The 14,472-nt window shown below is 34.4% G+C and overlaps 1 protein-coding gene across 12 annotated transcripts in view; it reads left to right on the top strand.

Moving 5' to 3' along the window:
* SBF2 (SET binding factor 2) overlaps window positions 1-14,472 on the top strand; it is a 265,873-nt gene that overhangs the window by 226,189 nt on the left and 25,212 nt on the right. For 4 of the 12 annotated variants that reach the window (XM_082059563.1, XM_082059561.1, XM_082059557.1 and 1 more), the window contains exons 28-33: window positions 1,625-1,762; window positions 2,852-2,947; window positions 6,575-6,646; window positions 8,979-9,163; window positions 10,861-11,037; window positions 14,038-14,139. In XM_082059563.1, coding sequence (XP_081915689.1) covers window positions 1,625-1,762; window positions 2,852-2,947; window positions 6,575-6,646; window positions 8,979-9,163; window positions 10,861-11,037; window positions 14,038-14,139 — 770 coding nt within the window. The remainder of the gene's footprint in view (window positions 1-1,624; window positions 1,763-2,851; window positions 2,948-6,574; window positions 6,647-8,978; window positions 9,164-10,860; window positions 11,038-14,037; window positions 14,140-14,472) is intronic. The other 8 variants (XM_082059558.1, XM_082059568.1, XM_082059567.1 and 5 more) reach the window with 4 other exon arrangements.

The raw sequence follows: 14,472 nt of genomic DNA, 5'->3' as shown, positions 1-14,472 counted from the left end.
AGACTTTCTCATGTTTTCCATTATAATATTACTTTAACTTTTTCTTCATAAAGCATAGACCTGAAAGATTCTAGTTGGGAGTTTTGCATTAAGTAAACTTCTTCCTTTGTGTGATCACAATTGGACCAGTACAAGCTTTGTCAGAATAGTTAAGTTTTTCAAAAGAATAGAACGTATTATGGTAACATTCATTTTGGAAGGAACCTTAGTTGGCTTTCATGGGTCAAAGGCAGTGTTTAGGATACTTATTATGGCTGCCTGGATTTCCATCTCTTATGCCAATAATTTCTTCAGACTTGATTTCATGCCAAGAGGGAATTTGGGATGTGGCTGAAGAAGACGTCAGTTTCTGTTTCATCAAACTGATAGTTATTTAGAAATTGTTCCAGAATTAGGCCATAATTTTTCTTTTTTTAGAAAATGTGAGGTAGAATTGGAATACCAGGAACTCATTAAGGTAGCAAAGAGATTCCTTAGTCCTGTTTATGTTTGCATTTCACCCCAGTAATGACTAAAACACAACTGAAGGGTTTGACTCTACTGAATAGTTTGTTCTATAGAATTTTTCAAAACCTCTAACAAGCATACTGTACAAATATGTGCAACTCACGTGAAAGTAGTTTTAAGATTACGATTTAAATATTTCCTACATAGTCCTTCACAGAGTATCTTTATGAAAACAACAATTTCATTACTTGTAAAGAGCTGTTTATATCAGAGATAATATTTAGCTATATGAGGTTTTATGTATATCAAATTCACCTTTAAAATCTCAACTTATCAGAGACCTTATTAGAAAAGCATTTTTTACATCAGTGGCTGGAGTGGCTATTAACACTAATTTGTGAATCACTGATTATCTCCTGAATATTCATTGCCATAGCATATTGATTCAATGTGTCTCTTCAGTGTTTTGTGGTGGCATTTTTCAGTTGGAGGGAGGAGCAAGATAATGAATTGAGTTTTATATAATGCATTTTTATTGAAAAGATTCATAAAATGAATCAGTGAAGTACTACCAACAGTTAACATGGCAGCTGCCAAAGCCGTGAGCTACACCAGTTTTTACACGGGTTTATCTTTTGAATCCTAAACATGGTAATTCAGACATTGGTCTTATAAACTGATGTAATACTGATTGTCTTAGCTGAAATACTGGCCAGGCATCTTTAACTTGGTATAAATAGAATAAATTGAAAAAATTTTGCCGGAATAGTCTGCAAATTATATAAAGACAAACACTTACTTGTTTTCTGTAGTAGCTATAATTTTTATGTCCATGGGAGTATGAAGGCCTTCCAAAACAAAATCTTCAAAACCTGACCTATTAAAGCATGTTTCCAGTGTGTAGTCTCATTCCTTTTGTAGGCATTTTTTTTTTTTAATTTTATGTAGTCTTTTATATTGCCCTTATCACTGCCATACTTCCCGCAATATATTAGGCTATAGATAGTCTGATTGACAGGAACTGTATCTGTCAGACATTGGCTTCTGGAGTTCCTGTTTCTTTTAAAATGTGAAGAAAATGGAGATTCTCCTCAGGACGATACTGCAAGGAAAAAGAAAAAGTATTTATGTATTTATAAATGTATTTTAATATATTCCATTCTTCTTGTGACTCTAGCTCCTGCTTCTTTAGAATCTTCAAGCAGTATAGAACAGGAAAAATACCTACAGGCCTTACTCAATGTGATATCCGTCCACTGCAAAATGAATGGCAGTAACACTCTCACTGTTAGACCAACAATTGCTCTGTCTCCAGGTAAAATTAGTTTATATAGTGCTTTTCTATGGTTAAGTTGAAAAGTGAGTTTTCTCCAGTTTGGTGTTAGTTCCATTTGTCCCATATGAACTCTGTTTTTTCTTTATTGTTGCACTTTCCGGATAGCTTATTCACTCTTAGTTTTAGTGAATGTGTTTTCTGTATGTAAAGGATGTTTATAATATTTCAGGGTTCTTAATCTGACAGTAAATGATCATTCACCTGTGGGGCATCAGTACTTTATTAAAGTTCTGGAACAAATAAAATGAATTTATCCAGAATATCAAGATTCCAAACCTTTCCAGGTTTTTTCTTTTATATCAAATGCAACAATTACATTATTTAACAGAATCAAAAGTAAAGATCCACGTTAAAGTCTTTTATAACACATTAAGTGTATTGAAAACTGTATATTGAATAGGAGAGTGCCAAATTGAAGAGAATGTGAAATACTATATTTTATATAATGAGAAAATACCAGATTACAAGTTCAGATTCTATATGAACAGATGCACTATTTAGCTACAGCAGCAATGGAAGGCATGTAAGCATTTTCATGTTACATATTCATAATAGGCTTTTAATGTCGGTTCCAAGTATAGCCTTACTTGCAGTGAAAACTCTTTCAAAATACACTATTTGAGTTATGCATATGTGAAACCATGAAGAAATGAATCCATGCTTTATTTCAATTATTTTGTGATGAAACCTGGTAAGACTTATGTGAAGGTAAGCCCAATATATTAGAAAGAGGAGTATGTTACTTGAAATTGTGTCTGTCTTGTCTTATTCAGTTGATGGTAATTGACCTAATATAGCCCAACAGAGGCTTTTGTTGTAAAATAACACCATTTCCAAAGTGTGCATGCTTTGCTTCATTTAATGTAAAATATGTTGATTGCTTAGCTGTATCTAACATTGCTGTACTGTTGCCAGTGTATACATGTCTTAAAAAATATATCTGAAGCACAAAATTGGCAAGAATTAGCTGTATTGTGTGAAAAAGGGCATTTTTATCAGTTATGCTAAGTGTTAGTCTGAGTAACACTGTAGTTTTTTAATCTTCTTTCTTTTTTTGGCTGACTTTAGGCACTGAGACGAGGGCTTCAAGAATGTCTACTGTATTTAAGCAGGTAGTGCCAGGACATTGGGATGTAAATCTATCCAATAGCTTTGCTCAAGGAGGTTAGTAAGACTAGCTCAAAGTCTATTATTTGAAATAATAAATGATAACAAAATGTTAGTGAAACAAAAATAACTATGCTGCTTACCAATTCATTACTCTGTGAAACAACGAAATAGAAATTACAGATTAGCCTCCCTCCATGACATTAAGTATCTAGTTTCTGTTTAAGTCCTTTACTTACCATTGAAATAAAGTTCATTTCATGTTGGAATTTAGTGGAAAATGAAACACTCAATTAGGAATTATGTTCCTAAATACTTAGTGATTCATACATATTTTAATTTGTCTAGAATGTGTGGCCTGAAAATGCATATTTATATTAGGATTAAATATGCTTTAGAACCTCCAATTATAGGTCATTCCAGCATTTGGCTGAAGATTAGCTGATGCTTCATAAAGTTACTAATAATCTATCAGAATAATTTTACTCTAGGTAAAGGACAGAATTACGTGGCCAGGCTGTAATAAGTGTGTTCTTCAGGAATAGTTATTCTTGGGTACAAGGGCTCATCAGTGTCACTTCTACAGGAGGCTTTCATTCTGTGAAGTGGATTCCAACTACTTTTACTCTTCTAGTCTGATGAAATTGTTATCATTTTTATGTGCAATGCATGCATAAATTAGTGCATCAAATTCCTTCAGTGTCTGTTTGTTAGGATAGGGATGAATGAATCTCTTTTCCAAAAGGGAGAATTTTATATTACATTTGTTGCCTTTTATCCCTGAAGGCTGTTCTTACAATTACTTCTAAGCATCTAAAAGTTGCTTTTCTTCCTTGTTAACTCCTTCCAGCTTTGTGAGTAGTACATTTACCATCTCACAGAGCAAATGCAGCTCAGACTTTCAGAGGTGGGAGTGAGAAGAGCCTAAGATACCTCATCTAAAATCAGTTAGACCTACTTTGGCCTGCTGACATCCATTCCAACCTGAAGTATTGTGTAATTAAAAAAAAATGTAGCTTCATAGGGGAGGAATTAAACAATTTTGAAGAGAAAAACTTTCAAAAGACAGGAGGGACGAAAAAAGGAAAATATTCAGATCTGTATAGAGAGGTTGTGTGAGAATAGCAGGATGGAAGAGAGGAGGGGCAGTTGAATGACAATCACCAAAGAATGGAAAATTCTTTTTTCATTAATAATTATTTTTTCATTAATATTAGTATATGCATATATTTCACGTCTAAAATTTCTGTTTATGTTCTCTGATCACTGTCTTGTGGTACATGGAGGTAAATAAACATAGTGATTTTATTTGGACAAGCAAAATGGCTGAGGACCTCAGAGAACAGCAGTTAATCGTGTCTGGAATTGTTTGATAAATTGATGGCTATGCCCAGTTTGACTTTGTACTGAAATAGTGAAAATGCTGGGTAGCTGACAGCAGATATTTGGTTGTATTTCATCGTCTTGTGTAGGGCCAAAAGTGCCAACAGTGAAGTGGTGCTGAGGGGCGGTGAAGGTGCTTCTGATAAGTAAGGGAAAGCTTGCTGGTTGACTGTATGGAAGTTGTCGTTTGAAGATAAAAGGATTACGGAAATAACTGTTGCTGGTTTCTGGGGTTAGAGTTTGTGGTAAGTGCGATAGGGTGGGTTTGTTGCTACTCAGTGAAGGAAAAAGGAGTCTCAAGGCAGTGTTAGGTCACAAACGTGTCGTTTTGTTGGACGTTGAAGTCTCTTGGCTAAATTTCAGCAGTAATCGGGAAGAGGGCAGAGAAGTTATCTTGTGTCTTGCTGGATTGGTGCCACACCTGCTCTATATATCTGAAAGGTGTAATTACAGCATGGTATCTGCAGTCAATTCACAGTTCAGCAGGATACGTGAGGACTTTGCTGAAACATAAGAATGTTTGACGAGTACAAGGGGAGCCCTAGTGAAGGTGAGAAGTTGACAGGGCAAGGGAGAACAGGGGAAAGGAATATCTCCCTGCAGAGAAGTAAACACTAGGGGGTTTAGATTAGCTAACTGAATTCTTTTAGAAGAAACTCTAAAATACACCAATATATAGAATCTCTAAAATTGTTATTCTCAAATAAATTGATTAATGTGATTTATTATTGCAAAGTTTTTTACTACTTTTTCATAGCTAGTTACACTCCCCATGTGAAGTACTGGCACAAGACTGCATGCAGAATCAAAAATACAGAGTTTTGGTCAGCTGAAAAAAAGACCTATTTTGTACAGGCACTCTAAAAATGGTGATTTCTCTCTCCCTCATATTCTTAAGCATAACTCGACAAGCAAAAAAAGGGGGGAAAAAAGACAATAGAGTTAGCTAGTTACTTTATCATAGCAGGCAGCTATGGATTATGCACAAAATACAGCAGCAATATTTTTATGGTATTGATTCTAGATCCCTCTTTCTTTCCTTGTTTTTATTCTCACACATACCAGTGCTCAAAAACCAGATTCATCCATGATACACCAATTGAAAATGATATTTTCTATGTTTTGTGCCATATAATGCATTTGTAATACACATTCATTTTAAATTTAGGTTAAAAGATATGTGCCAGTGCTCATTTTTAAAAATCATCATTGTTCTGAATGCTCATCAATTGTCCTGAATATTTGTGTCTGTGTCAGATATGGTTTTTAACTTTATCTGAACGTTGTAACAAAGTAGTTGCCTAAAGCCCAGTTAACTTGTTTCTGCACTGAAATACTTGGGCAAATACTTATATTTCATAATATGTTTTCATTCTTGGACCTTTTTTTTTGCAATACCTTGGTTGATATCTTTCATAAGAATTCCAAGTTCACTGAAAATACATACCTTTTCCTCTTACATTGCTTTATAAGTGTAGTGTGGTTCTACAGAACAGCACTTCTTATGTGGCATTGTTGTGGAATTCAGTAAAATAAAATGTTTTCTCAGTGTGATTTGCTGCTATCAGAAAAATACTAGGTTGTTTATAATTAATAAATACAGACTAAGCTCAGACATAAAAGCAGGAGACACTAATACTTTGCATATGTTTTAATAGAATATTTGTATTAAAATAAATTGCTTGTGTTGATGTGGCTTTTGAGCGAAAAGTACACCCAAAAATACAAGAATATAAGGCTCCCACTGAGTATGGTAGATATTACGTGTGTTCTAAATTACATGCTCTTACACAGTCCTTTAAAAATCTTTGTAGAGGTATAGAACTACATCTTGCACTCTGGTTCGATTTTGAGGTCCATCAAATTATGTACTTAAAATAGACTAAAATTGTTTTTAAAATGCACTAAGGTTTGGGATTTTTACTCAAGCTAACTTTCAGCTGGATAGAAACTTTCAATGAAATATTCAGCAGAGTGATTTAATAATTACATTTCCTTTGGTTCTAATTATGGAAAAACACATGATGGCTGTGCTGCATGTTTGAAACCATTGCAATGACAATGAACATTTGATAAATGGGTACTTCCTTCCCATTTTATATTGGTTTTCTGGCTTGACTGATGTTTTGTCTTGTGACGACTAAGATTTGTGCTGTCTGATAAATCTTGTACTATAAAGAAATTCAATATATACTAAATCTTTGGAAATTAATAAGTAACCCTTTTCTTTTCTCCTGCAATGTGTCTCGCTGCACTGTGCATTCCATTCCTCCTCCTTCTGTCTTAACCGTTATCTCCCAGTGCTTGGGTACAGAGATAAATGTTTCACTCATACAAATTCCAAATCAGCAACTAAGGGAAGAGTCCATCAAGGTACTGTATTCTGTGTCCTGAAGCACATTCTTTTCTACCATCTCCATAACTACTACAGTATCTTAATACACACTAAAGTGATACTGACAGAAACAAGTCTTGATTCTGCATTAACAAAATTTTGGGTTTGGTTTTGCTTTAGTTCAGTGTTGTGGTTTTATTTTGCTTTGGGTTTTTTTAGCCACTGAACGTATGATGCAGTCACAGTGATTAGCCACACACTTCACCATGTTAAGATCTAATGTGGAGTGATATGTAGAAAATTTCCTGTGTGAAAATTTTAAACAGCAGAAAATCAATTCTGCTGAAGAGCATTTAATACTCCTACTGCTTTAGTGAAATACCTAAGAAATACTGGTAACTAGTCAACTTTCTTTCTAAAACCATTGTTAATTTTAGTGAACAGGGAAAAACTGATACCTCCTGAATCAGAAAATCATAATAATGCCAAATAATGAAAGCTAGATACTGCTAACAAAAAATAAGGCAAAAAACACTAGGCAAAATTAGAATAAAAATATAATGGAAACATGATTGTGTCTTTTAATCACTGTTATCCATCATTGGTAAACATGTTCATCTGCATGTACTTGCAACCAGCTTTGTTGCTTTTGATGTTCTACAGGCACTAACGATGGCCTTCATTTGTAAAATGTTATGAAGTATGACTGTGTATTTTTGTGTGTATCATCTTAGGGGACAGTTGCCCATGTTGGAGCTAGCATGTTTACATACCAAATGAATGAGAAATTATTTCTCTTATTAAATACTTGCTGCCATTTTTACTTGCTAAATTATTTATTACTTCATCTGTAGTAGTTCAGATGTGAAAAAAAAAGTTTATACTAAACATACTACTTGACATGAGAGGTATTTTATAAAACTGGCTTACTTTGAAGTGGAAACTGTTTAGAACTGCTACCAATTCATAAATTCTGAGCCAACCACTCTCAGTTACTCCTGTTCATTTGCTCACACCTAAGACTAACAGCCAGACAAGCCAAACTGTACAGATAAATCCCTGTTGAGGATTACTGTACAGTATTATTCTTTAATAGGAACATAATCCTGCTTCTAAAAACCGAAATAAAATTATTTTGTTGGTTGAGCTATCTCAGGGGAATTTTACTGTTATCTGCAGCTTTTTCCCCCCTATGCAAGAAATGTTAACTTTGTATATTATTGTATTGTACTGAAGGGGTCTGAGGGTTTTTTTCATACTGTATATCTAAATTTCTACTACTATGAGGTATTTCTGGTGCCTCTTTTGGATATCTTGCTTCACAGATTTATGGACAAGAGGCTCTTCTGATTTACTACATATTGGGTTAAAGAATTTCACACTTCCATTTGAATGCCAAATTTAGTATACTTTAAGGGATTTGATTTGCAAGTAGTGCTATTTATATTCTGAAAACTAAGTACCTTTCACATACCTCACATTAGACACACAATAACAGTCTCACAAAACCATTGTTATTAACTGAGGCACAAGAAACAGAAAAATGTTTACTACTTGTCTTTTTTTTTGCTGCTGCTGCTGCTAAACAGGCTGTGGCAATCTGGTTTATCACTACCTGATCTTATGTTGAAATCACAGAACTTACTTAAGCAAGATCAAACCAGAGCGGTGCGGTGGGAATTACCTCCTCTGGAAATGACAATATAGCTGCATCATGGCATTCTGTATTTTAAACATGGCATTTCAAGAATAGATATGGAATACTTTATCTTGAAATGTAATATTTGAATTGATCACCCTTAGACACATTTTCATTATAATACAGTATTGCTGATACTACTAGATTGTGTAGGGCGAAACCAGCACAAGAATTCTATGTAACAGGGAATTTTAAGTGATACTATTGCCATTTTTGAAGAAATTAATTAAATAATATTCTTGCTAGTTAGACTTCCAAAATAATATGCCTTTGACAAGGAAATACATCAAATTTTTGTCCCTACTTCTGAAAAGAACAAAACTAGCAATTTCATTTCCATGTACCTACATGGAAGTTAATTACTTGCAAGTTGTGATTCTTCTTATCGTTGTATCACTGATATCGTAGCAACCATTTTATCTACAATAGAAAGTGCTGTGCTGAGTTTGATTAGTATCTTAGGTTAAATGACAATGCAGTAGGATACTTTTGACAATTTTTGCTATGAAAATATTTATTTACAGTATGTGTTCTTAATTATGTGGTATGAGAGATACAAATGACATGTGTAAGCACTCTGCTTTCCAAATGATGTTTTAGCATATGCCTTAATAACTGTTCTCCCATGCCTCACGCAAAGAGGTTTTTAAATATTTTTCATCTTCATGAAGGTGTATGGGCGAGTCTTCGTTCGAGCAACCGATTTATCAACTCGCAAACTCCATTCATTGATGTTGGTGCAAGACTTGCAGGGAAAGATAACGCCGCTTCCTACAGTAGCAGCACTTTTCTGCAAAGTCAGCTTTTGAGACGGCAAGCAGCCCTCTATATATTTGGAGAAAAATCTCAGTTACGGGTAATGGCAATTTTTTTGTTTTATTTGACTTGATTTTAATAACGCTAATGTTCTTACGAAAGAGTAAATAATATTTAAGATGAGGTGAATGGATAACTCTCCTAAAGGTGTAAACTCTTTCGAGCATTCAAACTGGGAAAGACATGGCTAGGAAGGGAACACACTGCCAGGCAACAGAGCATCCAGCAAAGCCTTCAGGATCAGAAGCCACCGTGTGGTCGCCGTGTCCCTGTGCTGGCGTTGCAGGGAACAAGGGCCGCAGTCTGGCTTTGCCCAGTGGGGCTGCCAGGATGAAGGTGGATGATGGGGCTGTAGGCAAATGGAGTGGACTGGCAGAGCGGCAGTGGAGCTTCCTGCCCCCTTCAGTTATTCCAACGGAAGTGTCAGAGTTCTGTACCTGTAAGCTTAATTATACCTAAATACTGCTCTCATATCTATCTAGCCTATAAGATCACTTCAACTTTTTGTATAAAGAAATCTTGTTGATTTTTGACTCTGAAGTATTTTCCTAGCTTTTGTTCGCATGCCTAGCTTGGCATTTTCAGGCTTTGTAAAGGGCTTGGCAGCATATTCATTACTGGTGTTAATTCCTGTGAGGAATTCTGCTAACTATAATGTCACATAAATTGGTGATACAAACAAAAATATGTAACGTTTTAACATATTTTAAAATATGTAACATTTTAAGGGAATTTTGCCACTTTTCTCAATAGCTTTTATCATACATTATTACAACTGAGCATTCTTAAAAAAAAAAAAAACATTTGGTAGTTGAGCTATTAAATTTATTTTTGAACCATGCCAAAATATAAACAAAGCTAAATCTAGGCTTTTACTTTGCTACATTTTCACTTGGCATCCTGTGAAGCAGCTTAATGAAGATTATTTGCAGGCCATGTTTAATTCCATGAAAGAGCAATTTCTGAAGAAAACTGCTGTGAAGGTCTCCAGGGCTGCTTCATGCATGAGAATTGTTTTTCCTAATAATATTCTCCATAGTATCATTTTCATCATAGTTCTGTTTTTTTCAGTTAGCTAACTTGATCTCTTAATTCGGTCTTCCTCTTTTACTGCTCATTTTCTAAATGCAGTAAGTAAAACAGAACATGAAGAATTCTGCTAGGAAAACCTCACATACCCCTTGGAAGTTATATCAGGTATTCCCTGACTGCTGTTCTGTGTTGAACTGTCTCAGTGTGCAGTGACTGCTTAGGCCAGTCAGGTAGTTTGCGGTTTTGGGGGTTCTTTTTCGATTTGGGGGTTACTCCTTTCCTGCTTTTTTGAACCACTAGAATCTGTCTTTCACTGTTGGTATGTCACCCATGCAGTTATTTTAATTTTTTTTTATTTCTTGTTAATTTGCCCTTAAAATCCTAAAGGAAACACATTATATTGTATATAAAGAACTCAACACATTTATCAATCAGCTTTGGTTTTTTACTACTATTATTACTGTTACAAACATAACTGCTCTGCAGTACATTCTGCTGTTAGGAGTAGTAGATGGGTACTTTGATATGGTACATTTTGCAAGTGGTGTAAGGGTTTTTATTATCCTAGGTGGATGTTTAACTAAACATTTTTTAATTAGGAATTGAAATATTTAGCAATAAAGCAGGCAAAACATTGAGATTTGATGAAACCGTTCGTGAAAAACATGCTTGCCTTTTACATCTGCTGTTGTCTTTTTCACATAGGGATTCAAACTTGATTTTGCTTTGAATTGTGAATTTGTTCCTGTTGAATTCAGTGACATCCGACAGACAAAGGCAAGCTTTAAAAAGCTGATGAGAGCTTGTGTTCCCAGCACTATTCCTACAGATTCTGAAGCAACATTCCTCAAAGCACTTGGGGAGTCAGAGTGGTTCCCACAGGTAATTTATATGACAGGTACTTCTAATAATCTATATGCAGTACTACTTACACAAAATAAATTTCAGGCTCTTCTGACAGAGAACTATTGTTTTCTAACCAGCTGTTCTTCTCTGCTGTATTTATTTTGCATACTATCAATTCTGTCATTACATAAGCATTATTTTAATACAATCATAACATTTACAAATGTCAGAGGCATTTTTTATAACATAATTTATGTTTTATAACATGGAACATGTACACAAGTAGAGGTGACTGGTTTTACTGCCTGTATAAATTTATGGTCTTGGTTATAACTGCTTTTTTCTTATTTTATATATTTTAAAATTCAGGGGGAAAAAAGTACAGAAGGATAAATGAGCCTTTGAATTTTAAAGTTGATATTCTACTCTTCATACATGTTCCGAGCCTGAAATTCTATATGCAAAAGTATTTAACAGATAAGCTATAATGTGTTACCCACTGTGGGATATGGGAAAGTGTTTGCAGGGGAAAGGGACTTATGTGTGTGCTCAGCTGTTCTCTCTGAACCTGTTCCATTACTGCCCTGTCCCATGTTTTCTTACATAAAGATTAACCAAACGAAGGCAAGACCGGAAGTAGCTTTGTAAGATTCAAATTAAGAAGGATGTGGGAAAGTCAGCTCTTTGTAAATCTAAAACCATTTTAATTATAGTGAATGTTTTTAAGTTGCATATTATGTTTGGAATCCTCTGCTGAATAAATTCTTCTCAAATGCAATTAATCACAGAAAACAGAACAGTCTCTTACGCTGATTTCTTAAGGAGGAAATACATGTGAGTAACACGGTCATTTCAGTAATTACGCATCAGAAAATGTACTCCTGGTTGAAATGTGCTACAGTACAAGGGATGGCTAAACTTCTTCCCTTGAGGTGTGATGGCTCCTCAGAGAGTACAGGAGCTGGACCTTGCTCGGTCTGGCCACTACTGGGTTGTTCAGGAAGAGGAAAAGTGGGAAGAGCGTGAAAACTTGACTCCCTCAACATGTGAACATGAGCAAGTTGATAAGTAGCTAAATGAACTGAATGTCAGTTGGATGAAATAAACACCTCCCTATAGCAGCACAGAGATCAAGGGGAGACTGTAACAGTGGACTTACTCTCTTTTGGAATCTTTGAGAGGAAAAGTAATAGTCAGGACTAGATCATAATGTCACACACTAGCTGTGAGACATTTAAACCACGTTTCTGTGGTTTAAATCATGTCGTATGTGACTTATGTGATAAAATTGATTTATGCTTGATTTAACACATTTTCTGTTATTCCTGTGAAAGGCCATAGATCTGTCATCTTGGAAATGTGTTTTGATTGAATTAAGCTTTCCTCTCCTGGGTATCTGAGGTTACTACATAGTATTGATTTTAACACTGCGTAGGCTAAATATTTCTAAGGATGTCAATATGTAAGGTGAAATCTTAAGTGCTGCCCTATTTTCTGAATACGAATGATAAAAATAGTATTTTGCATGTTTTTAATTGAACCTGTATAACCAGAATGTCTATCAAGTTTCTTCAAGAAACAGATTTTCTTCTATTCTGTTGCCTAAGAATGTATAGAAGAATAAACAAACTACTTGGTTTTAAAAGTTGTACTCTTCTAAATCTTTTCCTAGTAAAAATTGCAGGAAAAATAGTTTATTTTATTTTCTAAGTAATGACTATAAGAATGTTCAGAGGAGATTTCCATCAGAATTTTCATGGTAATATTCATGGGACTGAACTTTTTAAATAAGGAAGAAATCAGACTGCCGTAAACAAGGATGAATTTTCTAGGGTTTAACTGTTGTTTGGTTGATCTTTTTTCCTCTTATTTTCTACAATTTAATTTTGTTCTTCCTGAGTCACTTTCCTGTGCTTTCTGTACTTTCTAAACTTAAGTTTTTTCCTTGCATACATGATCTCAGATCTCTCTTGCCATCTTCTGTTTATTTGTTTTCCTATATCGCTTTCTCCCTTCTTTCACACCTTTATCCTTCCTACTGCTGCTATTGATTGGATTGTATTCAGTGCTCTGCAAAGAGCAGCTTCATTCTGCTGTGAAAAACTGAATTTCTTACATATTGTCTATTACGTTGTTTAACAAGAATGCTGTCATAATATGATAAAAATGGTGGAAACATCATATAGATTTTTCTTTTAGTAATATTAATGTGAAGTCTCATAGATAAAATTTCTTAAATTCACCTAAATTTTCTAGCTTGCTTACACCTCTCATGTTTGAATCAATCTTATTCAAGTCAATAACCCTTCCAGGAGAAAATAACTAATGCATCTGCTCAAGAAATTTCAGTATCCCAGTGAAATTAATATCAGGATGCAAATAATTAACATGTCCTTTTTCCATATGTTTTAGCCAGTCTGACCAAGAGCAAAGTATGAGAAACACTGTTTAATTTACCTAAACTATTTCCAGATTATAGAAAGATAATTTTTCTGTGTTTGTTTTTGGGTTGTGTTTTTGTTTTCATCATCATCATTAGTAGTAGTAGTAGTAGTAGTAGTATTAAATTAATGAATTTCCAACTTCCATGAAATTGAGCATTAAAAATACTATCCTGTAAATATCTTACATGGGTTCTCCCATCAAAGTACTTAGTGGCTTTATGGAACCTTAACATTTCACAGGAAATTACCTGAGTGTTAAACACAGGATGTAATTTCTCTACAATAAATCTATCAGCTGTGTTGTTCCCATTCTCCTTTTTATGACAGCTATTTTATTACAGCAGACATTGGTTTTAATAGTTTAAGTTCCTGTCTTCATGTCTTTGCTTAGTTTTGTTGTAGTTAAGATGAAAATCCTAAGACTGTTATGTTTATAGCTTTCTGATCTGTTGTATCAATGCATTTCTCTGCGCTATATGTAGATTTTTAGAACACATATTTAAATACTAAATATGATCAGATTCTATTTATTGACAATATCTAGAAATTTATTTTATACTTGAGTATGTTGTTTATCTGTAATACTTTATAGCTTCACAGGATAATGCAATTGGGTGTGATCATCTCTGAGCTCCTGGAAAATGGTTCTTCTGTTATGGTTTGTTTGGAAGATGGCTGGGATATTACCACACAAGTAAGCTGCTACTAAAACCTTGAAATAGCCAAATGTTAAGCCACATATTAAGAAAAAACACCAGGAAAAACTTTTTTAAACAAGTGACTGATAATTTGGTATAACATTAATAAATTTCTGTTATGGCAGCAGAGGAAACTAAAATGCATGAATCCTTGCATTCATTTGCAATTTACACCATGAAAGAGTTCCATAAAATGAATTTGTTCCAAAGGTCCTGATGGACTTAGAATTCTAAGGCTTAGACATAAAATCTGCATTCCTGCACCTGGCGGTATGTAAGAAGGAAAGCTGCAAGTTGCCACAACAGATCATTTATCTTTGTAAACATAA

Source organism: Streptopelia decaocto (genome assembly GCF_964273445.1).
Source record: "Streptopelia decaocto genome assembly, chromosome: 7".
NCBI classification, from domain to species: Eukaryota; Metazoa; Chordata; class Aves; order Columbiformes; family Columbidae; genus Streptopelia; species Streptopelia decaocto.
Note: the sequence above shows the minus strand (reverse complement) of the source record. Positions and strands in the feature narration are given on the sequence as shown.